Here is a 25268-nt window from a genome sequence, read left to right as displayed (position 1 = left end):
TCCATTGAAGTAAACAGTCTGCACGATACAAAAAAGCAATAATGGCTTAAATACCATGTCATTATAAGCATATGCTTACGCAAATCAAAATTTAAATTTAGATGCAGTATGTTCTTTTATGAGAATACAAAGCAAATATATTAAGCGAATGGGCTCATTTGTATGCTTATTAAACTTTAAAATGCTTGGTAGAGTTATCTATGAGGTGGCAGAAACTGATTCGCCAGTGGCCAATAGCAGGGTAGCTTTAATAGGGGAGTGAACACTATCTTATAGCTTAATGGCCAATGCTCTGTGTAAAGTAGAACGTTTACAATGAATTTAACTTCTCATAGCTGTAATTTTGATAAGCTTTAAAATACATTTTCGTTGGCCCTACAACCTCTTTAATTGTTATAGATATATTTACAAAGATTTTAAAATACATGTTACAGTATTAATTGGTTTAAAACTCAAAAAGTTTATGCACATTCAAAACTTAGATTACACTTGAGACTATGAATGTTGCATTACAATTACACAAAATTTATCATTTTGATCGGACAGGTATTCAAGACCTCCCCCAAATTGGACACAAATTATTGTGTGGTTTAGGGCTTGTTCACATGAGCGCGACGTGTCGCGCGACACGCCGCGCGACAGAAAAATGGCTCCGTACACATTCGGCGGCCGAATGAGCGGCAGAACGGGCGGCCGACAACTAGTGCACTGCCGTATTGCTCTAAATATAAAACTAGCACTTACCCAACTGCTTTTTCTCTTCAACTGTGCTTTCAGTTTTAGAAAATATATCTACAACTTCCTCCCACGCAGATCTCTTTAAAACCCTGTTCTTGTAATCTGGACTTTCAAGATCCCACAATGCTCTTCTCTTTTCAATTTCATCAATAAAACGTTCGGTGTCAAATGGGTCTTGCTCCATCTCCATATTCACTCACCAATATCACTACTGGACTCGGCGTGTGTACGCTACAATACAAAACAAGCAGCTGAAGCCGCGCTAAAGTCGCGCGGTTGACGCGTATACTACGAGTCGCGCGACACAACTAGCGGCAGGTTTCAGCGGCGCGGCGCCATGTGTATGCTGCCATAGGGCTTGTTCACATGAGCGCGACGTGTCGCGCGACTTGTGCAGCGCGACACGTCGCGCGACTAAAACACAACATATAACTATGGCAGCATACACATGGCGCCGCGCCGCTGAACCTGCCGCTAGTTGTGTCGCGCGACTCGTAGTATACGCGTCAACCGCGCGACTTTAGCGCGGCTTCAGCTGCTTGTTTTGTATTGTAGCGTACACACGCCGAGTCCAGTAGTGATATTGGTGAGTGAATATGGAGATGGAGCAAGACCCATTTGACACCGAACGTTTTATTGATGAAATTGAAAAGAGAAGAGCATTGTGGGATCTTGAAAGTCCAGATTACAAGAACAGGGTTTTAAAGAGATCTGCGTGGGAGGAAGTTGTAGATATATTTTCTAAAACTGAAAGCACAGTTGAAGAGAAAAAGCAGTTGGGTAAGTGCTAGTTTTATATTTAGAGCAATACGGCAGTGCACTAGTTGTCGGCCGCCCGTTCTGCCGCTCATTCGGCCGCCGAATGTGTACGGAGCCATTTTTCTGTCGCGCGGCGTGTCGCGCGACACGTCGCGCTCATGTGAACAAGCCCATAGTTATATGTTGTGTTTTAGTCGCGCGACGTGTCGCGCTGCACAAGTCGCGCGACACGTCGCGCTCATGTGAACAAGCCCTTACTCCACACAGTCTCTGACATGCCACTGTAGCAAAGTATGTTCATACTGCAACACTAACTAATTAGAGATATCAGTTCTACAAATTAGCGAGTGGACATCCACAAATACTAAACCAGAAACTCACATGTTTTATCTGAAACAGGACAATACATGTTTGTGAACATCATACATGATGGTAAATGTTCAATTAACATACTAGCACTGCAAGAAAAGTAATTAAATATGGGATTTAATAAAACTAACACTTCCTACATCCTTTTCATCAATGAACAGAAATCTAAAAAATTACTTTGTAAGTTCTTCAGCCGTTTATTAACTGTAAAAGTTACATAAGAGTAATAATGTGGGAAGTTGTCTATTAAAACATAAATACAAACATTACAGTTATACTTAGTAACAAGAAAGTTATTTCCAAAATCAAGACTTAAATTTTTAATAACAATGTAAATGACAAAAAGGATGAATGGAGAATCCAATCAGACATATTTTGGCGTACCTTTGTAAGCCAATCTGCAATGTTAATATTTTTATTTACTTCAGTTTGACTAATTTATATTACAATGCACAATTAAATGAAGAGTTTCGAAACTACTAGTATTTTCTATTAGTTGCAGGGCTACCAATTCAATAGACTTCACCATAAAATTAACTTACTCCTCCCTAGAACAATACAATGTGAAAAAACTATTCATATGTCTCACTTAAAATACGAGGCATATCTAAAAAGTAAGTGTACTGAAGCTCTCACTCTCTGAGGGATTTTTTTTCTACATGTTGGCTACACTGCCTGTGTTTATAATGACATAAAAACTGTATATAGTGATAAAGCTATGAATCGTACGAGTGTGTTCAAGTGGTATTATGATTTTGTTTAAACCATCTTGTACATCTATTCATGATGGTCACAGAAGCGGAAGATCTTCAATTGTAACTGCAATTCTGGAAAAAATTGAAAATGTGCAACAATTCGATCACATATTGACAGAATGAACTTTCTGCGATATTTCCACAAATCTCCAGATCTCGCGCTACAGAAACCATTGGATATTTGAAAATGTCAGCGAGGTGAATCCCTAACCAGTTGACATACCAACACAAGTTGAATCGAGTGGGGGCTAGCAGGAGTTTTTGAGACGCTTCAAACTCGCTACAAATAAATTTCTCCATTTCAGTGTGGAATTATGCAGTTTTACATCATTATAAACCTCAACCGAAGTTTTTCCCTTCCAAACAAGATAATGGATGAAACCACGTATTTTGTACTTGGCAGGAGATTGAATTGATATTTTTCCATGGATTGAACGTACTGTTGCATGGACAGTTCTCAATATAGGCCTACTAACCTTGAACGGGTCTCGTTATGGAGGGGAGGAATTAGGTTACATGGCAGAGTGCCAACATGTCAAAAAAAATCATTCCGGCCGTGAGAGCTTCCCGGCTATGCCTCGTATTATTGGCGATAACATTATGGCTTATCAATTCTAAAGTCTTGCATCAAATACACTATGATAATGCACAAACTTTACTTGCTAATAAACATGTACTATTATTAAACTCTATATTACTTTTCAAACAAGTTTGTTCAATTAACAGGTTTTTTAATCTTGTCCCATGCTACACTGTACTGTAGTCTACTAATAATGTTGATTATTATATTAAAAGGAGATACTCTTTTAAGTGAAATGAACTTATTTACAATCCTAATAAAACATTACACTGTTTTACACTGTCAAGATATAAAAACACTAAATAGTAAATAACAATTATAAACTAACTAAAACGCTAGTAACATACAGCTAAAACTAGATGAAGTATGATATTTCACATCTTAAATTATTTTCTGGTGAATTAGGACAAAAATCACCAAAAGTGTAAATTTCAGGTTTAAGCATATATTCTTTAATGGTTTTTTTAAAAGCCTTTCATGTAGGAATCTTCCTCCTTACTAAAGGTAGTTTATTAAAAAAAAGCTAACTATTGTAAGAGAAAGATGTTTTAAAACGGCTTGTTCTGTGCCAATTTAAGACACAGATAGAGAATGACTATCAGTGTTGTGTAATTAGGATGGGAGATAAAGAGTTTGGACTGTATTCTTTTATAAGTTTGAGTTAAGACTTTTGTTATGTAAATACTTCTCACTGTCAAAACTTGGAGAGTTAAAAAAATTACCACCACATGATTGATTACATTTTTAATTTATTAGAATTCGGATTGCTCTCTTTTGAGTTTTGAAAACCTGTTCAATAAATGGTTGAGCAGCAAACAATTCTGTATCTCATCACAGACCATCACACGCGTTATGGCAATGACTTCTCCTTATCAATGCACAGAACTAAACTTTTTTTCAAGAAACCTTCCTATATTAAAGGAAAACTATTCAACATGCTTCCACAAGACAATAAATTGTGATTCTAAGACCATAAGTAGACGCTATGCATTTGAGATATTTCAATCTACACCACTGAAGAGTTCTAGATTGCAACAAACAACTACTTTAAAAGTAAAAATAAAATGTATTTTAACCAATTTCAGCTTTTTATATCATTATAAAACTCATGTGAACTTATTATATACCATACTGTATTATCTGACATGTATGTTTTCTTGACTGAAATAAATACAGATTTCTGATCATACGTTTGATGATGGTATCTTGTACAATAAACACATCTATAGAGGTAGTTGTGTAAACACTCACCCTGTCATCCATCTCCTTGAGTCCAACCTCCGTGTCGTTCTCCCTGTAACAAACAAGACACTGTACTAGTGCCCCACACTCACACACCGTGTACAAACATTACAAGAGCCTTATCACCAGATAACGTCAAACAGTATAACTCTACATCATTCTCTGCATAAGTGTTAATTATTGCACAAAACGTTATTGCGATTATTATTACACTAAAAATATCACTAAATTTATTGCAAAAACGTAAATTTTAATTTATTATAAATTTTTTTTTTGACGTGACAACGTCTTAAATTAGGTTGCGGCTCGGAGTCACTCATGAAAAAGTGTAACGCCCGGTAACGTTACGATGCCCGTCCAGTGGGGTCCGCCGCACGGGTTAAAGCAGATAAACTGTGTCATAGTCATAGTCATAGTCATAGTCATATTTCTTTATTAACATATTCTTCAAGAACAGTAATAGAGTCACAATGTTAACAAATTACATAATTGATATTAATAAATAATCAATACAAGATGTCAGAGCCTCCAATCTTCCTTGTTTTACTTCTGTGAATTCTTCGATGGTGTATATTGGGTGGTCCACCCAGGAAGTTGTGAAGACATCTTTTCAAGGCAGCTCCCTTGAGGTTTTTCACAGCTTGTGGCATGAGGTTCCTCAGCTTCCTACCAATGTAGGATGGTTTTTCCTCGAAAAGTGATGTCCGATGTAGTGGTAGTGTGTAATTTCCTGCATGGCGTGTGTTATGTGTATGAAGGGTTTTTCCTGTTTGTGTACATGCAGTTGGTCAACGTGCAAAATTACTTCTTGTATGTAGAGTGCAGTAATTGTCATAATTCCCAAGGTTTTAAATGCTTGTTGTCGGCAGCTTTGTTGTGTTCGAGTTCCGCTAGGGTTCGGATAGCTTTTTTCTGCAGGAGTAGTACTCTGTTCAGGTTTCCTGCAGAGGATCCACCCCAAACAGCAAGTCCATACCTCACAATGAGTTTCCACCAAAGCATAGTAAGCTGTTTTTTGCTGCCTCCAAGTTGCCGATACATTTTATTCGGCGTACTACATATATACCAGTGCTGATTTTTTTGCAAACCTGGTTTTACATGCTCAGTCCACGTAAGTTTGTGGGTCAATAGTTACGCCAAGGAATTTGATATGGTCTTTTCTTGATACATCAAGTGGGTTAGGGATATGGTCCTTCCTCTTGCTGAAGTTGATGTGAACTGTCTTCGATGGATTCATGGCTAGATCATTCCTTCTGCAGTAATTGAGGGCTTTACTGAGAGAGCTTGTGGCACTTTCGTACACTCCTTCAGCAGAGTCATTCTTAATCAACAATGTTGTATCGTCTGCATACATCACACAAGTGGTATTGTGATCACGTATATAAGCTGGGAAGTCATTCACAAATAAGACAAAGAGAACTGGGCCCAAAACAGATCCTTGCGGTACTCCACGGGTAACAGGTAGTGGATTGGATTGATGTGAAGTAGTTACACCATAAATGGTAGTTTGCAGCTCGACTATTTGAGATCGGCCTGTGAGGTAACTTACAAACCATTTGTTAGCTGTGTCTCTGATTCCTAATGATGTTAATTTCTTTGAGATGATGTCATGGCCCAGGCAATCAAACGCCTTGCTGTAGTCAAGAAAGAGTGCAGATACGTATTGTTCTTTGTCTATTTGGTCAATAACATGTTCAACAAGGCTGATGATGGCAGAGCTGGTTGATTTTCCTTTCAAAAAATCCATGTTGCTTTTCGGTTATCAGATTTTCTTGTTTTAGGTTGAGCCATGAGTCTGTGTAGAGCTATTTTTTTCTACGATTTTTTTGAGAATGTTGAGATTAGAGAGATGGGACGGTAATTTTGGACTTCCAGTGTTGAACCTTTTTTATGTTTGGGGTATACTTTAGAGAGCTTAAGGGCTGTAGGGAACTCACCAAGGCTGAAGGACTTATTAATTATGCTGACTAAAGGCGGCATTAGCTCTTCAGAGCAGTGTTTCACAATTTTAGAAGAATATTCATCCACTCCACTTGAAGATTTTGATTTTAGGGCATTTATGATGTTCCGTACGTCATTGATGCATGTTGGGGTTTAGATATAGAGATTTATCAACATAGTTAAGGGGAGTTTCGTAATTTTCATTATCATCTGCGTCCCCTGGGGAGCAGTTATTCTGTTTCAGCGTCAATTCTGCTACTTCTGTGAAGAAGGTGTTAAAAGTGGTCTGCAGTTTTGTGTGGGGTTGTCCACATGTTTCCCATTCACTGAGAGACATATGTTTGGCTGTAGTTGATGTTTTCCTCTTCTTTCATTGTTTATGACATTCCAAAGAGCTTTACTTTTGTTGTCAGCTGAGTTGATGAAGTCAGCATTAGCATTTTTTCTTATTTCTCTAAGTTTTTTATCATAATTTTTCTTTTTTACCACCATATCTTCTTTGTCTTGGGTATTTCCTGTGGTCTCAAATTTGTGCAGGGGCTTTTAGAAAGTCATTTTTAAGGTCTTGGCCTCGTTGTCATAATACACATGTTTCCTTTTGTGTTTTTGACTACATTTTTTAGTAGGACAGGCAATGTCTAGCGTTGCTTGGAGAGTTCTAATGAAAGATGTTGTATGCTTGCTCTGCATCTGGGGCCATATAGACAGCATTCCAGTTTTTTATTCATTAGGAGAGATTTTATCTGGTCTGTATTAGAATAACAAAAGTTTCTCTTGAGAATGATCTGTGGAGGGATGTTTACTCTCCAGTCATATATTTTTATAATTTTGAGCAGTATGGTCAGAAAGTCCAGTTTCAAGTATGGCTGTGCCAATGTTTGTCCCTCGATTATGTTTGTGCATAAGAAGTCAATTGAGGTGGCAGTGCTATGTGTGATACGTGTTGCAGGAAGTGGCAAGTCTTCGGATGTTATGGGTGTGTAGTTCATCTTCTAGGATAGTGTTGTCTAGGGTTTGTTTTCATCCTGTCGATGTTTATGTCTCCAGCAAGCATGATTGATTTACTGTGTGCTTGAGTATATTCTAAGATGTTGGATAAGGCATTTACACAGGCTCGTACATTCTCTTTGGGGAGATCGATATACCCCAAGAATGTGTATGTATTTACCCATGGATTCAATTACTGCCATGGCTGCTTTCACAGTTAAATTCTTGGCAGAGGTGGGATATGTCAGTTGCTGTTGTGGCAGTTTTTGAGGGTTTCTTTGGCATATATGGCAACACCACCAAGCTTATGATTTTCTCTGCAGTATTCTGCTATGAGAAAGTACCCTTCAATTTTTGTACTCTCTATTTCTATTTTTTTTCAGGCCATGTTCAGTAAGCACTAGTATATTGGGGTCAATGTCATTAAGAAGGTGGTTAAGTCTGTCTAATTTTTTGTCTAGTCCACGGATGTTTTGGTGTAGTATTTTTAGGTTACTTAGGTTTGTTTTAGATTTGAGTTTATAATATACCTGTTTTTGAATTTGATCTTTTTCTGTTGGGTTTGGTCTAAAAAATGGTGGTTGTTTTTTTTGGCTTGTATTTTTCAGTTACTGTCGTCAGATGGGGTGATAGAGACTTTTCGTTAGTAGTGGTAAGTTCTTGTGTTGCCTTATAGTGCTCAATATACTTGTCGAAAAAGTCCTGGTATGTTTCATTTGGGTGCTTTAAGTTTAGCTGTACAAGGTGGTGACTTATTAGATTTCTGAGCTGGTTTTTTGTAATCTTTTAGACTACGGCATTGTACAAATATTTTCTCTGTGAAACATGGCTTCCACTTCGATCACTTCAAAGTCTCCTTTGTCCCTTGGTATGCATGTGGGGAATTGGTCGCTGTTTATCTGATATGGTTAGGACTGGGTTGTTGTAAGGTTCTTTTGGGGTAGGTTGTTTGCTCTTTAATTTTTTGTACTTGTAAAGAGATACTAAATTTATTTTTGGAATTCCCATTAATCTTTTGTTTTTTTAAAGAGTTATGAGATTGGTTTTACAGCTTCCCTTTCTTTTGATTTGTTAGATTTTCTGCACGGTTTTTGACTATCTAGTTTAAACGGTTTAAGTTTTTGCTCTAGAAGATAGTGATTATTTTTTAGTTGAACAATCTCTGTTACCAGTGGGGTTGATTCAGCTACTGAAAATTGTGGGGAGTCTGTTTGTGTACCAGCTTCTTCAAGAACCTTTTCTTGGGACATATTTTCTTGGTTTTTAAACATTTTTTTTAAATTAATATTTTTTTAGATAGCTCTTAATCTTTTGTTCATAGTCATTTAGAACTTGTGCTTGTCGTCTATCGTGGTCTTCAAAGATTTGTTGATGTATCAATAAGTAGTTGCTTTTCTTTTCCAAGTTGCCTATCCATATCAGAAATCTTTTGTTGAAAATTTTCTACTCTTGAGAGATAAGTTTCTTCCTCTCGGCTGTAATTTTCAATTTTAGCCTCCATACTGTTTAGCAAGAAGTTTAACCTTCGATTGTCCTTCTTTGAGGGCCTCGTTTTCTTTAAGCAGTGCTTTTCCCAATTTTGCTGCCATGATTAGACTGTCTTCCCCATTTTGCAGTTCACTTTCAATTAAGCTTTCTTCTAGCTCTGGTAGTGTACTTTCTAATATTGAGTCTTGACTAATATAGCCTTTTAGGGTTTTATTGGAGTTGCTCTCTGTTAGAGACTTATTACAAGATGGGTTTTTAAAAAATGTCTCAGCTTCTTTCAATGCCTCATTAAATTTTTTGTTTTTGAAATTGTCTGTTTTTGGTTTTCCATGAATTAATTTGTATTCTGAATACAGACACATGTCATTTTGTTTGACATTTGCAGTGTTTTCATCTCCAAAGAATGTGACATTGTATTTGGTAGTTCTGTCAGTTTTTGTAACCCCTTTTATCACTGCCGGCCAGTAGGGATAGCCTTTTACCTTTGCAAATACCATAACTCCTACTTCATATAGAGCATTTGTGTCCGTGGCCATTTTATTGTTCAAAAATGAATATATGTTTTAAATGTAAAAAATGAAAAACTGTTTTTTATAATGAGGTTTGACAGACTCCTCGTGGTTAATGTTTTTTAAATGTCAAAATGGAAAACTGTTTTTAATAACGAGTTTTGAACAGACTCCTCGTGGTTAATGTTTTTTAAATGTCAAAATGGAAAACTGTTTTTTATAACGAGGTTTGACAGACTCCTCGTGGTTAATGTTTTTTAAATGTCAAAATGGAAAACTGTTTTTTTATAACGAGGTTTGACAGACTCCTCATAGTTAATGTTTTTGAATGTCAAAAATGGAAAACTGTTTTTTATAACGAGGTTTGGCAGACTCCTCGTGGTTAATGTTTTTTTAAATGTCAAATGGAAAACTGTTTTTTATAACGAGGTTTGGCAGCCTCCTCGTGGTTAAATTTTTTCATGCGGCAGATTGTTTAGAAAATCAAGGTCAAGGTGGGAAAAGCAGGTCTGTTGATTGTTGACGGCTGTGTATACAAATAAGCTGCTGTTACTAGGTCAGGTGTGAAATGTGATGTTGTCAGCACAGTCAGCACTGTTTTCAGTTGTCACCATATGGCTTGAGTTTATTCGGTGATTTTAAGTAAAGTATTCTTGATTGTGTAAATACAATTTTTTGAATTTTAGTGTTTATAAAGCTTGTTATTATAATTTCATTAGTGATAAAGTTGTTTTATTTTAAAAAGTGCTTTGAGATTTGATTACAGATTAGTTCTTGTGTTACAGTGAGATTGTTATAATTGTCTTAGATTCTTGAGTAGTTTAGTTTTCTTGAAGTTTTTATGTGAAAATGGACTTACAGTAGTTCCAGGTAAATTGCTGCACAAGTGAGTAAATATTTGTTGTTAAAATACACACTTAAATACACTTTTAACTGGGAGCCACTTCACTTTGACTGTAGTCAGTCAGCCATCTATCTTGGTATGTGGGTCCGCCGCACGGGATAAAGCAGATAACTATGTTTATTCGTGAAAATGTGGAGTGCTTAGATTCGTCATTTACAACAACTACAACAATAAAGGTAAATAATTGTACACTGATATTTCATTATCGTAAACTATGATTGATTGATTAATTGTTAGATTGACACAAAAGTTGAGAAACTGAGTTTATAGGTTATGTCATAACTATTGACAAATGTTGATAGTGTAAAGTAAATTATTAGTTTAAATCACTCTGCAATCAATCGTAATTCAGTCGATTGAGAAGAAACAGCGCGTATTGCTAGTCAAACATTTAAAATAACAAATTATAAACCTCTAACCTGTCATAACAGTGCGACCAAACAAACGAACTACACCGACCAATCACCACGCGCGGAGTTAGAATTTAACTGTGTTTAGCAAGAATTTCAAATTCCAATTTTAGTAAATGTTTTTATTCAACTTTACCATTTACAATAACAAATTTTAATTAATTTCAAATTATGTACAATGTATTAGTAAACAAAATATATTTCTATAGTTAAAATTTGTGCAATTCTTATTTTCATTCAATTCCTTGTTCCTATTGTGCAATTATATAATATATCAATAAATATTCTACCGAGAAAAAGACGTTGTCACGTAAAATCTTCGCCCCGTAAAACCGACTTTACAGGCAACCATAATTTTTTTTTTTTGCGTTGGGGTATTGGGGTGGATTCACAGATCCTCACACGTCAACCTGAGCTTATTGTGTGCCCCTTTGATGTTAGAGGGGTAAGCCTATCTTTGTGGCCTTAATTAGGCTAAGAAGCTTTTCCCCGATACTAGCATCTGGTTCGTCGCCTGGTTGTTTATCACCGAAAAGAGCCCTTCTCCTTGCTCCCAGTCTCTCGCAGTCCAGTATTATGTGTTTTGCAGTCTCTTCAGACTTATTGCAGAGTCTACACTCCGAGTCCTCATTTCGTAAACCTAGAGTGTTTAGGTGTTTCCTGAAGTGGCCGTGTCCAGTGATCAAGGCAATCACTTGCTTAACCTGATCCCTGCCCAGCCCCATCAGCCATCTGGTGAAGCCGGAGCTAGAATCAGCAAGCAGTCTTTTGCCGAGTGCTTGTCCTTGGTGACTCTGCCACCGCAAGCGGTGTGTCTTCCTGGACCATTTGTTTATACTTTGATAAGCAGCTGACTTGCTTATACCACAACTCGGTTCTGGACCGGTGTATGGCATGCTTGCTCCGCTTTTGGCAAGCCTATCGGCGCATTCGTTGCCACCTATGCCTGTATGGCCCGGTACCCAACCAAGACGTACAAAGTTGCGTGATCCAAGCTTGCAGAGAGTGTTGAAGCACTCCCACACAAGCCTGGATGAAATGCTGTTGGAGTCAAGAGCTTTAAGAGCTGCCTGACTGTCTGACATTATGCAGATGTTCTTTCCCTGGTACCCCCTGGTGAGGCCTAGGTTGGCACAGGCCAGGATACCATAGATTTCGGCTTGAAATATGGAGCAGTTCCGTCCCAAACTGCCGCAAAGGGCAGTTCTAGGGGATTGACTAAACACTCCATATCCGGTTCTGCCCTTAATAAGCGAGCCATCCATGTACCAGACAAAGCTCTTTCTTATTGTTGTGATGTTATCTTGCGATTTCCACTCATCTCTGGAGTAGAAGTCAACAGAGAATGGCTTATTGAATACGAACTCCGTTCTCATTATGTCTGAGACCATTTCGAGAATAGCGTTTGGGTTTACAGCTTCGGTGATGGTGCCGTGGCCCGTTTTAGACGTTCCATTCCTCCACAAGTCAGCAACCATCAGCCGATAAGCTGACTTACGCGCTTCAGCTTTTATATAGACATCAAGAGGCAGAAGTCCTAAAGCCACCTCGAGGGTCGCTGAGGGACTGCTCCTAAATGCTCCGGTTGCAAAGATTGTGCCAAGCCTTTGTAAGCTTTCGAGCTTGGCTTTAGCAGTTACCTGATTCACCTTTGTCCACCAGACTAATGAACCATAAGTGATTTGAGGCCTTACAACTGCTTTGTAAAGCCATAGTGCTATATGGGGTTTTATGCCCCATGAGATTCCTGCAAGTCTCCTGGACGTCATGAGCGCCCACTTTGCTTTGTGCAGGATATTGTTAAGATGATCATTCCACGTAAGCTTATGGTCTAGAGTCAGTCCTAAATATTTGACTGCCTTTGACCACTCAAGCTGTGTGGATGCGAGATTTTTGTAGTTAATTTTCTATTGTTTATAATTCTGTTAGATTGAGAGATATCACTTTGTTTTGAATTATTTATAATGCTCACAATCGAGAATACATTTTAAACTGTTTCCCTGATAACAATAGTTCAATTTTTGTCTTAGGCCGTGTCACCCTAATAGGCACTGTCATGGAAGTAACCATTTTTCCCACAAAATAAAACTAAATTATGTCCTAGAACAATACATAGGACTGTATTATAGATTTGATAACTATAAGATTAGTCTGGACATAAGTGTAAGAAAGATTATATAAATACATATATATAGTAGTAACAGTTGTAATATGCTGTGTATCATTGAGATCATTTTCTTTTAATTTCTAAAAGTTCACTCAAGGAATAACCTTGGGAGTTTTTTGAGAGGGGGTCCAAGGAAGTCCGGATACCCTGAAATTTTCAATTTTTTCAATTACTTTTATAGTAAATGATTATTATTATTTAGATAAAATTATTCAGTATTACTGACATGTACTGTTGAAAGATCGTTCTCAACAAAGAAACGGTGTCGAGAATTTTGTAAGGAAGAAAATGGGGCCTTACTCTCTGTCCACTACAGGAAAATGTCAGTTGTCTGGACCCCCCTCACTACATTCTTGCCACAGAGAAAAATAAAGAACGGCTATTACTAGAACATAATTGGTCACTCACTCCATGTTGTTCTTCTTCTCAGAGAAGACTCGCAGCAGGAACTCGCCCTCCTCGTTGGGCTCGAAGGTGGAGGGAACGATGCAGTAGACTCCGGGCGGCAGTGTGAAGCGGCTACTCACCTCCCGCATGTTGATAAAGGAGGGCGACCGTGCCACCGACGCGTTGTACGTGAAGAAGTTGGTGTCCAGTGGTGTTGGTAGGTTTTCAGGATCTTCCAGCTATGTGCATAAATTTCAATCAGGTGTTTAAAACTATTTCATCGATAAGTTTTTTTATGTCTACAGAGAAAGAGACAAGAGTCTCTGCACATAGTCCTAAAAGGACTTTTGCACATCCCTTACTTAAAGTTTAGGCCCTCAGAATCTGAGACTTACAGAAGCTTATCAGATTTGAGGGTTCCTGTTCTTTGCACAATTCGTCACTCTGACATCTTAACAAAACGCTCCCAACTGGCACTACTCTGGCACAACTATCCACATTTACTGCTGAATTGTCAGACTGTATCTGACATGATGTTTAAGCACTTTGTATCTACCTCTAATACTGGACCTCAAGCTCAAGTAGGCAATATTGTGGTAAGTGCAAACACAAAGCCTGTGACATTGATCTCTGAAAGTGACAGCAATATGACTACATATCAGGTGAAAGAAACACAACCAAAAAACCCATGGCAGTTTTGAAAGACGGTCAAAGCGTTTATAAATTAAAACCCAAACACAAAATATTTGCTGAAAGGGGAAACTGCTATCTCAACATCAAATAGCTTCCATGTACTTACTGAAAAAAACAATTTACTACAGATAAAAGAGTCTAATAAAAATAAAAATTATGTATACAAAACTAACACAACAAGTAAAAAAAGGACAAATCATGTTCATGAGTATCGCCATGACAGCAACTATGAACTTTCAATTGACAAAATAAAAGTAGAATTGTACGCTGACAGCCAAGGTAAAGGAACTACCAGAGATTTATTGGTTCATGCAGTAAGGGAAAGATTTATGTGGATGGAGTAGTTAAATCTGGAGCCGATGTCCAACAGGTCTACAACCAAGCAGCTAAATCTCTACAACGTCCTATAATAATACTTGCAGGAACAAATGAATATTTTTAAAGGATCTCCTCAAGTTATTTATAAAAAAAATGGAAAATGAATTACAAATTCTGAGTAGGTCTAAGCCAGTGTGTGTAACAACAATCCCCCCTAGACATGATGTACACCATGACAACTCAATACACTATGATCTAGCCCTGACTAATAGTTACATAAGAGAAATTGTTTTAAGAATGGACAATGTTCACCTCATTGATTTGGATTTCTTTTCAGCGTTATCACTTCACACACGACAGGGTCTGCATTTAAACTATAAAGGAAAGAGAAAACTTGGTTTTATGATAGTTGATTTTGTGAACAGTGTTAATGGAAAAAACATGAAGTAGACCAAGAAAACTGGGCAACTGGGTCCAAGAAAAGTCTTCAGTCATCCCACCAAATTCAAGCTCAGAAAGTAAAGGAGGTACTTGGACCAACTCTGTCACTGACGTCACAGACGAGAGCCCCGTACCTGAGGTCAACACTCCCGTCATCTTCACAAGTGAAGTGCTGTGAGCAAAATGAGAGCATTGCAAGTGATCGAGTTTCTTTGGTGAATGTCACAAGTGATAATAATCAGTGTCCTTTGGAGCACTCTGTGGGTGTATCGGTCCTCGAGTCTTTTTTGGAGGGGAGAGAGGAGTCTAATTGTAGAAATTTAATTAGCTTAAGACCAGGTAATTTGCACTTTCGTCATTTTGAAAATTGTTCTAACACATCACGTTTACAAAATAATATTATAAATATAAAATTGCTATTTTTAAACATTCAAGGTCTTAATGGCAAAACCACTGTTCTAGAAACTTTCATACAAAATGAATTGAACCTATATGTCATTTGCTTATCAGAGCATTTTCTTAAACAATCAGTGGTAGCAACTTCATTTCCAAATGGTTTTTACTGTGCTTCTGCTTTCTGTAGAGCAAACCGGATTAGAGGAGGAACATTAATATTTGTCCACAATAATTTTCATGCAAGGCCTCTTGATGTTGCAGAATTTTGTATAGAACTTCATTTTGAAGTATATTGTTGGATAAATTCAAGTTAATTATTGTGTAATGTACCATTCAACTGATGGTGACATAAATATTTTTCTCAATAAACTGAAAATCTTTTATTATATTTAACTCATGGCCAATTATACAAAGTTTATTGGAGGCGATTTGAACATTAAATTTGATATTACAAAAAACAAACCATCTGTTAAATATTTTTTAAATTTATTAAGGGAGTACAATTTTTATTGTCTGAATCAATCTCCCACACGAGGTGCAAATTGCCTTGACAACATTTTTGTCAATTGTGGGCAGAATAGGGTTAACTCTTGTAATATTTTTCGTTTTCCCTTTTTCTGATCATGATGGTGTAATGGCTGACCTTAATGTGCTAGATACTCAAGCTCTTTCTGCACCAAATGATAAAAATGGTTTTATTGGAAAAAACATGTACTTACAAATTGTCTTGCCTAAACAAGAAATATGCAACTTAATATCTAGTTTGAATGCTTATGACTGGGAACATTTAATTAATGAAATTAAGTTCACTGACGCTGAACAATCTTTTTGGTCCTTTTTTCAAATTCTTTTAAATAATATAAATTATTACTCAGTTATTAAGAAAAAATCATTTATAGCTAAAAGCAATTTTAAATATAAATGGTACACTAGTGAATTAAGGAATATGAAAGAAAAGTTGTTATGTTTTGACTCTTTAATCAGAAGTTCTAGGGAGCCTTCGAATGAACTTCTCCAACTTTTTAACCACCTAAAAAAAGAATATAAATTATCTATTAAAAACGCCAAACTTAATCACAACACCAATTATATTAAAACCAGCAACAATAAAAATAAAGCTGCATGGGAAATAATTAAAAGCAAGAGTAAAAGTACACCCCATAGGCTTCAAACTGATATTACTTCAGAAGATTTTAGTAATTTTTTTATTGACTCAATAAAAAAAAATTAAAGTGAAAACCGGTACATTTATTAATAGTAGTTTAAATTCATTAAAAGCTAATTGTATTAATTCATCATTTTTATCATTTAAATCAATCAAGCCATCTGACACAATTGATGCAGCTAAAAGACTAAACAATCCAGATAGTAATGACATCTACAATATATCCAATAATCTGTTAAAGAGATTGATTTATACTTTTGTTGAGCCACTAACACTTTGCTTCAATATGTGTATGAGTCAGGGTATTTTTCCGGAGCAACTGAAGGTGTCCAGAATTTGTCCAGTCTTTAAAAAAGGTCCCTATAATGATCCAAGTAGCTACCGCCCAATTTCGGTCATCCCAGTCTTGTCTAAATTACTAGAACTACTGGTCTATGACCAAATAAGTGACTATTTAGAAGAAAATAAAATTTTAAGTCCATCACAATTTGGTTTCAGAAGAGGTAAATCCACTATTGATGCCATTGACAAGCTAATACGAAATATACTGTCAACTTTTGAAAATAAGGCCTTTGCTCAGGCCACTTTATGTGACCTGAGTAAGGCCTTTGATTGTGTAGAACACAGTACTCTTTTAGCCAAATTAAAGCATTATGGAATTCATGGAAGTGCCCTTGATTTTATAAAATCATACCTCATCAATAGAACACAAAAAGTATACATCAAAGGAAGTTGGTCACAGGAAGTCAAAATAGAGTACGGTGTCCCTCAGGGATCTGTACTTGGACCCTTACTTTTTATCATATATATAAATGATATAACATTGGCTGTTGATGCTAATACGCTTCTCTACGCTGATGACACAACTTTTTTCAATAGTAGTAATAACCTGAATGAACTAAAGAAATTAACCGACACCACAATAAACAAGGCATCAATATGGTTTAAAGAAAACGGTTTTTTAATGAATGTAACTAAAACTCAAAACATTTTGTTTACTTTAAAATCAATTCCTGAAAATAGTTTTAATTTTGAATCAAGTAGTGTAATCAAAATTTTAGGAATTCATATTGATAATAATCTTTCATGGGGACCTCACATTGATTTTCTGTCTACTAAATTATCTAGAATTATTTTTTTATTGAGACGTCTACCTTGCTGCATAAGTGAAAATTATGTTCGGACTGCATATTTTGGATACTTTCAGTCAATTTTGAGATACGGATTAATACTGTGGGGAAATAGTGCTAGAGTTCAGGAAATACTGGTGCTTCAAAAGAAAGCTGTTAGAATTGTTGGTAAAGCTGAATATCTTGATCATTGTAAACCTGTTTTCATTAACCAAGGAATACTTACAATAGTTAATTTATATTTGTTTGACTTATCTGTTTACATTTTAAATAATAAGGACTTAATAAACCATACACAAACACATAATTATAACACACGAAACAAAAATAACATTTTAATTGAATATTGTCGACTGAGCAAATCTTTGAATAGTCATGTTATAATTGGCTTGAAGGTGTATAACAAATTGAAACATTTTATAGAAAAATACCCTCTTAAAATTTATAAAAATAAACTTTATGAATGGCTATTAAAAAACCCTTTATATAATATTGATGAGTTTTTTTCTATTAACAAAATAGACTTTTAATGATTGTTTTAAGATAAACTCATAATATAACTAGTATAATTATCAACTAGACAATTAATGTCTTATATTGTTATATATATAATATTTATGTATTATACTTATTAAATATTATTTAGAGACAATGCTACTTAGTCTGTAGCTGAATTAGACTTTGTCAATGCATGTAACATGTTTTACGACAAATAAACGAATTTATTATTATTATTATTTGATTTATTATTTGATATCATTAGAGCTGAGAAAATGCCCTTCTAGGATTTTGTTTTTAATTTTATATATAGCAGGACAATTTAGCCATATATGTTCTGCTGATTATTCTGCTTCTTCACAAAGTCTGCATTTACAGTCTGGTTTAGACCCATCTTCATCAGAGGACCATGTCCTGCTAACATCTCTAATACCAGTTCCACATTCTCCTTACTTCGTTCAAGGAGAGCTGACCATCCTTTGACGTAAGGAGAGATAAACATTTTCTATTGTCTTAGTTCAGAGTCCTTTCTACAGGTTAAGGATTCATCTAATTCTCTTTTCCCAATCTTTTACTAGAGCTTTGATGTAGAGAAAGCTACACCACAGCCTGACTCTGGCTCTACCAGAAGGGTTTCTGTATCTATTTTGGTGAGGGCATCTGCTTTTTCATTTCCCTGAATGACCTTGTAACACCTAACTGTGTGTAACTTTGTTCCTTTGGCAGTTTTTTTTTATATTTAATATAATTTTTTGTATCGCTAGAAAAAGGCCAGCATTCTATAAAAAGGCATGTAATTCAGACATGGCATTTAGAGTATTAACAAAATTAGTTTTTTTTAGAATTTTTGGTAAATATGACACTTTTTTCTTTTTTTTTAAGTAAGGTATGTTACAGTATTACAGCATAACATGTAATATGTTTTTACACACACACACAAATGAAATATTTTATATTATTCTTGTATATTTTATATAAATTATTACTTTAAATTTTCAATATCTTTCTTGTTACTTTGTTGTGTAGTCATAAGACACAAGTGTCATAAGACTACAGATCAGCCAATGTCAAAGTACAAATAGAAAAAATGCTTTGTGTTTAATAAACCTATAAAAATATAAAGTTTCTACTCACCCTGTACACAGCAAAGCCGATGGTGAGACAGTCTCTCCCCAGTCTCCGTTGAGATCTTCTGTTCTTCTGCATCAGCCCAACGATTACCGTACATTTGTTCTCCTCATCTTCGTCGTCCACATCCGTCAGTGTGATCGTGTACTGGGGGTTCCGCGAGAACGTCTCTACACACCAACATCACAATGTTACATCTCTACACACCAAACATCAGAATGTTACATCTCTAAATACCAACATCACAATGTTACCTATTATATTTTTCATATAGTGCAAAATTTTAACTGAAGTACAACAGTCCTATACAAGCTGTATATATATGTTAAGAAATAAACCCAAATTGCCCATGCCTTAATCATATTGGTAATATTCTCGAAATAAAAGTACTTTCTGAGTCTACAATTCTCTAAGATTCTGTTTAAACATCACTGGTCTCAACTCACATTTCATTCAACCAAACTTCTTAAAGAATTCAACTCCAATACATAAGAGTCTTTAAATTCAAATTTATAACAAACACATTCTTTTCGGGCCTTGTATAAAATTTATGGATTTCACTACTGCAGCTTTTATTTGAAGCGTTTTACTAATTAATTAACATTTTGCCAATCATAGTTAATTAACATACAATCATAACCTGTCAGATTATAAACATTAATTTGTTCCTCTGTAAAAGTTATCCCATTGTTTGTAAGGGTGTCTGCACAAAATAATTTTTTATAAAATTTTTAAATTATCTTTGTTAAAAATTTATTCAATAAATGGCTGAGCTATTTTAGTTATAACTTTAACCCTAAGATCTATCATTCACAATAACTAAATTAAGAAATGTAGTGTATTCTCAAACTAATGAAACCTATTTTAATATACAGTTTTGTTTTGTTTTGGAACTGTTTGGTAGTAAGAGAGTTGAAATCTCTTTGCTCTTTTTTATAAACAAATTTTTAGAACCTAAGAATTGTCGGATACTGGATAACTCAATCTGAGATGTTACTTCTAAGCTGCTAGGGTTTTTATCTAACTTCATGTATTTGCATCGTACAAAATCTTTTCTTACATGTAATCTTAGTGTATCTAGTACGTCCAGCCGACTTACGCAGATAGTTCCTGCAACCACCGGCGGTGACTCCACGTACCCACTCCCCCTCGAACACACTCATTTCCCACCGCTTCTTGTCATTGGCAGACACCTCGTCCTCAGTCAGCGAGTCCGGGCTCAAGTTACAAATCTCCAGCCGCATGAAGTACTTGGTGAAGTCTCGGTAGGACATCCAGAACTCCCCATCCTCCTCAAACACCAGTCCAATTTCCTGCTTCTCTGACTCCGGTATGAATCTCCATTCCGGTGATCTAGACAGTGGCAATCACATTGTTTTATTGTACAAGCCATCACATTCTCATAATCCAATCTGCTTCCAAGCAAATAATAAAAGGTACTTTAATATAATTCTAATTCAACTTTTATATTACAAAACACTTTATATTAACCCTCCACCAGTTGAATTGAATGGTGGTTTTTAAAAAATTGTTAAGCCTATAACTAAATCCAAATGAATAGTCATATGTACAAAAAATGTATATGCTTTTATTGTCAATTTAAATAAAACTACATGTGTTGTACAAAAAACTGTAAAAACAATCATGACAATATGTCAGTAAAACAGTAGCTGAAGGAAATTACAAAACTGATATAGTCATTCTATAAAATATCAAAAGAATTTGGAAGGAATTTAGATGAAAAACGGCTATAAATCACTGTCAATAAAGAAATCGATGAAACGTTTCATATATTATTCCTATATGGCATCACTAGGCATAAAAACATGCAACTAACAAGGAAATCAGTACGGTTAATAGATATTTCGATTAGCAATCCAGAAAGTAGTTGTATGATGATGCACACAGCAAAGAGCAATGATAAAGCAGTCAAACACTTGCGCCAGTCTCCAACTATGGCTAATTGTGGCAATTGGACGTTAGCGCAGGGTTCCCGCCATGATGATTGCCTCGAAGGGTTTAAGTTTTTAATCATAAATAATTACAAGAGGTCGTTAGATCTACATAGAGCCATCAATAAAATCACTACTGCTCAAAACTGCTCCATGTTGATAATTAAACTATCCAAACAAAATAAAATGTGTACAAGAAATAAATATAAGTTTAAATTGCTAAAAAAAATCACTTATTTCCAAAATGTGATAAAAATTTTACACAAAAAAAAACTTTAAACAAATATGAAAAATAGTTTTTATTCTAAAAATGAAAGCAAATTTGGTCTGTCCGGTAAGTACTGTAATGAAATTTTTTTGTGCCAGTTGCTTAAAGTGTTCTCACCAGTTGAATAAAGTGACAGAATCTTGCTTCATGGTGATATCTTCACTAATTGGCACGAGCTGTAGGGCCATCAGGATCAATATCTCGGCACGTTTTGTGCCTGTGTTAAGATACGCAATGGAATTTCTAGATGCGACTTCTCAAATGCATGCAAATTGAAACTTTCCTTCATAATGTAACTTCCTATGACTGTAAAAGGTGGATTGAGTATGATCCAGAGACAAAACGTCCAAAGCCGTGAGTGGATTATCCCAGAATCTCCAAAACAGAAAAAGCAAGAATGAGCATTTAGCTCAATTGAAGCAACCCAAGATGTTGTGGGCACACTATCTATTTAAACCTTTAAAAATGGTACCACAGCCAAATGTGTTATATTCCAGGGAACTACTTTGAAGAATATTAACACGTTCACGATAACGGAAAATTTTCGTTCCTTCTTATATGTTGAATTTTCCAATTACAATGGCAAAAAAATGTAGTTTTTAAATTTAAACCTTGACGTTTAACGAGAAAAGTATGTTGACTAGAATTTTAAATAAAGATTACAAGATGTAAAATAATGTGTAACAAGATAAATTATTTCAATATATTTTTCAATGTTTCTCCATGTACCCCAAGGGGTAAGAAACAAATTAATTTACCTAAAAATTAAGCAATCATGTGCTGGACGGGGTACACAGTAGTCTGAGGTATTTTTTAGATGCAAAGTTCATATTTAATAAATTACCCAGGCAAGCAAACATAAAAACGCAATAAGGAAATGCATGTACCCCATTAGGCACATGATGCACTTTATGAAATCCTGGTATGTACCTGATCAGGTACATGACGGCAGTTTTGAAAGATCGTGTGTATCACGTACACGTCATCATGAATGTGTTAAATGATTGTCCATTGGTTAAAAAGATTGCATTATTACTTTCCAGACTATGAATATAAAACCTTGGAACCATAACATAGTTAGGTATATAACAAGTAAAAAATCTTACTGTCTCAGAGGGCAGAGTTCATAGTGATTTGAGCTTTAGAGGAATTAATGCTATACAGTGATGTAACTAAGGGGGGAATAAGGGGGAAATAAGGGGGTTAAACCCCAAGAGCTTTTTTTTATGTTGAATTAGACCTTTCTATTTTATTAATTTCAGATGTATTCTATACCCCCCTCCGGTGTGGTGTGCTCTTCCCTGTAGATTCATCCCTCCCCCCTAAACCCAAATCTTAGTTACACCGCTGATTCTACTACGGTTTCTAATGCACGTACTTGTCACTCCAAGCACCCGTCCACTCAGCCTCGTTACCCCAAGGGTTGCGCAGTCGGAGCAGTGGTATCTTGCCCTGAGTGTTGGGTGTGTTTATGTCTACGTACTGCACCCTTGTGATACTGTAGGCATGTCCCTTGACCAGTCCTTCCGCTGTCTGCATCTCCGTCACACTGGGGTCCGGCTGAGCAACAGAAAAACAGTCACTTACACTGACCCCGCAATAGCATAAAGTGGCGGATTTAAAGGGAAGATCACAGGGGCCATGACTCCCCCTCCCCAAATATTTTAAAAATATATATTTTTTAGTTTTTCTTTTTTACATTTTTAACTCTAAAATCCATAAAAAGGCAAGGAACCCCGGATCCCCCATTTTGTAGGGGATATTTCATGGCCCCTAGATCCCCTAATTGTGACCCCTCCCCAAACTTTTAACTGAATTCGCCCCCTGAGTATAATACACTGGTGCATGTGCATAGCGAGGAAAACGTACAACACCACTATGAATTGTACTTCTCCATGATCTGCAGAGTGCAGACCAGATTTAGTAGTTGAAAACTGCTTTGCTACAAAATCAATAATATAATAAACATATAATGTTTAACTGACTGGAATTAATTTTTCTTTTGTGCCTTCTATTTTATATTTTTTACTTTTATTTTAAAAAGTTCACTGAAAAAAATCAGATAAATAGAAAGATTTTTTAATAATATTATAGATTTAAAGAGCCTGTTAAATGTAATCAACTCTTACGTGTAAACATTGTTTAACAACAGCACAACCATATGTTTAATTTAATCACTATTTTCAATTTATTTGTTTACATTTTATAGTCTTGACACACTCTAATGAAACATAAAATCCATAAATGATAATATTTCTCAATGTATATTGTATAATAGTAAACTATAAAAATATCACTATTAATACATACATGGTGACTTTATTTTTTCTGCCTTAAAACTCATCTTTTGAAGTAATTGTTTGCCTCTAAGTTTAGACACAACAATTTTTTTACTACCTTTACTTAGGTGTAATGCAAACCATACAGTTGTATTTAATATTTTTAATTTCCAAAATGTTAACAATTATTTTTAAATGTTGAAATCTTGTTTGGAACTAAACTTTCTTAGTTATTTTTTGTAAGAGTAGTTTTTTAACGATTTTGGGTAACATTTGGAGTTTAATAAGCTGTTCAATAAAGTGCCAATAAAAACTTGTTAAATTATCTGTGTCAGGAGAATTTTAAAATAAAGTACCACCTTTACATTTAAAAACTTCTCAGTAACAAACCCCCACTTCCAAAAAATACTCCTTGCAGATTTTTGGAGGGTTCAAAACAGTTTTATCGAATTATTTAGCCACAAAATAAGGTGAGTACAGTTGAAATGGAGTTCTATCTTCACTTGTTATACTGCTACAAGCACTGGCCCAGGTGGTCCGATGTAATATGTTACATTCTGTTAATTTTTATGTACTCCAAACATTGTGTAGTACTACAAGTGAATATAGTCAGTACTTTGAGGGTTCATTCTTATATGATCAGCATCATGACTATCATCAAAGTTTTTATGATGGTAGGTTCACACTGCGTCAAAACATTGCTGATAATTCAAATCTTTAAATATTCAACTTACCATGGAGAGTAAATTAAAACTGAATAAATGTTTTGGTTTAACATTTGTTCACTGAACACGGCTCTCCACAGAGAAACCGATAGGCTATATTAAAACATTTTAATTGTGTTAGCAATTTTTCGAGGCAGTGAGATCTGGAAAACCTGTCTGTTCAAATACTTTAGTGTATTGGCAGAGTTTCGCTTCTCACCTCGATGGAGCATCCCATCAAGGAGTTTCTCTCAAAGGCCTTGAGCAGAATCTGGAAGAGGTTTGATGGAGGTTTCTCCAAGTCGTACATTTCAGAGACACCACCTGTGAAGTCCTCCATGGCCTCACATGTACTGCCACCTTTCAGGGCCTCGTATGACCCATGCAGCCTGTAACAACAATACATGTGAATACAACAAGGCAGGCCGACAACATGAGAGGCACTAGAGACACCTGTAGACTTTCTAATGGATATTACACTGTTATATCAATCTGATTCTGCCACACTCAACGTATTAAGACGTCTTTAATTGCCACAGTCAACGTATTAAGACGTCTTTAATTGCCACAGTCAACGTATTAAGACGTCTTTAATTGCCACAGTCAACATATTAAGACGTCTTTAATTGCCACAGTCAACGTATTAAGACGTATTTAATTGCCACAGTCAACGTATTAAGACGTCTTTAATTGCCACAGTCAACGTATTAAGACGTCTTTAATTGCCACAGTCAACGTATTAAGACGTCTTTAATTGCCACAGTCAACGTATTAAGACGTATTTAATTGCCACAGTCAACGTATTAAGACGTCTTTAATTGCCACAGTCAACGTATTAAGACGTATTTAATTGCCACAGTCAACGTATTAAGACGTCTTTAATTGCCACAGTCAACGTATTAAGACGTCTTTAATTGCCACAGTCAACGTATTAAGACGTCTTTAATTGCCACAGTCAACGTATTAAGACGTATTTAATTGCACAGTCAAGTTATTAAGACGTCTTTAATATCTATTTTAATTTAAGTATACATAGGCTACTTTTTTTTATCATTCCAAT

General features: G+C 35.7%; 1 protein-coding gene across 20 annotated transcripts in view; it reads right to left on the bottom strand.

The window, feature by feature from the left end:
- Window positions 1–25268, bottom strand: part of LOC124364387 (calpain-A) — a 177101-nt gene that overhangs the window by 52226 nt on the left and 99607 nt on the right. For all 20 annotated transcript variants that reach the window (XM_046819803.1, XM_046819820.1, XM_046819815.1 and 17 more), the window contains 6 exons: window positions 24429–24597; window positions 22604–22785; window positions 20105–20358; window positions 19012–19175; window positions 13258–13475; window positions 4453–4495 (listed from right to left, as the gene is read on the bottom strand). In XM_046819803.1, coding sequence (XP_046675759.1) covers window positions 4453–4495; window positions 13258–13475; window positions 19012–19175; window positions 20105–20358; window positions 22604–22785; window positions 24429–24597 — 1030 coding nt within the window. The remainder of the gene's footprint in view (window positions 1–4452; window positions 4496–13257; window positions 13476–19011; window positions 19176–20104; window positions 20359–22603; window positions 22786–24428; window positions 24598–25268) is intronic.

This window comes from Homalodisca vitripennis, chromosome 6 (assembly GCF_021130785.1).
Source record: "Homalodisca vitripennis isolate AUS2020 chromosome 6, UT_GWSS_2.1, whole genome shotgun sequence".
NCBI lineage: Eukaryota > Metazoa > Arthropoda > Insecta > Hemiptera > Cicadellidae > Homalodisca > Homalodisca vitripennis.
Note: the sequence above shows the minus strand (reverse complement) of the source record. Positions and strands in the feature narration are given on the sequence as shown.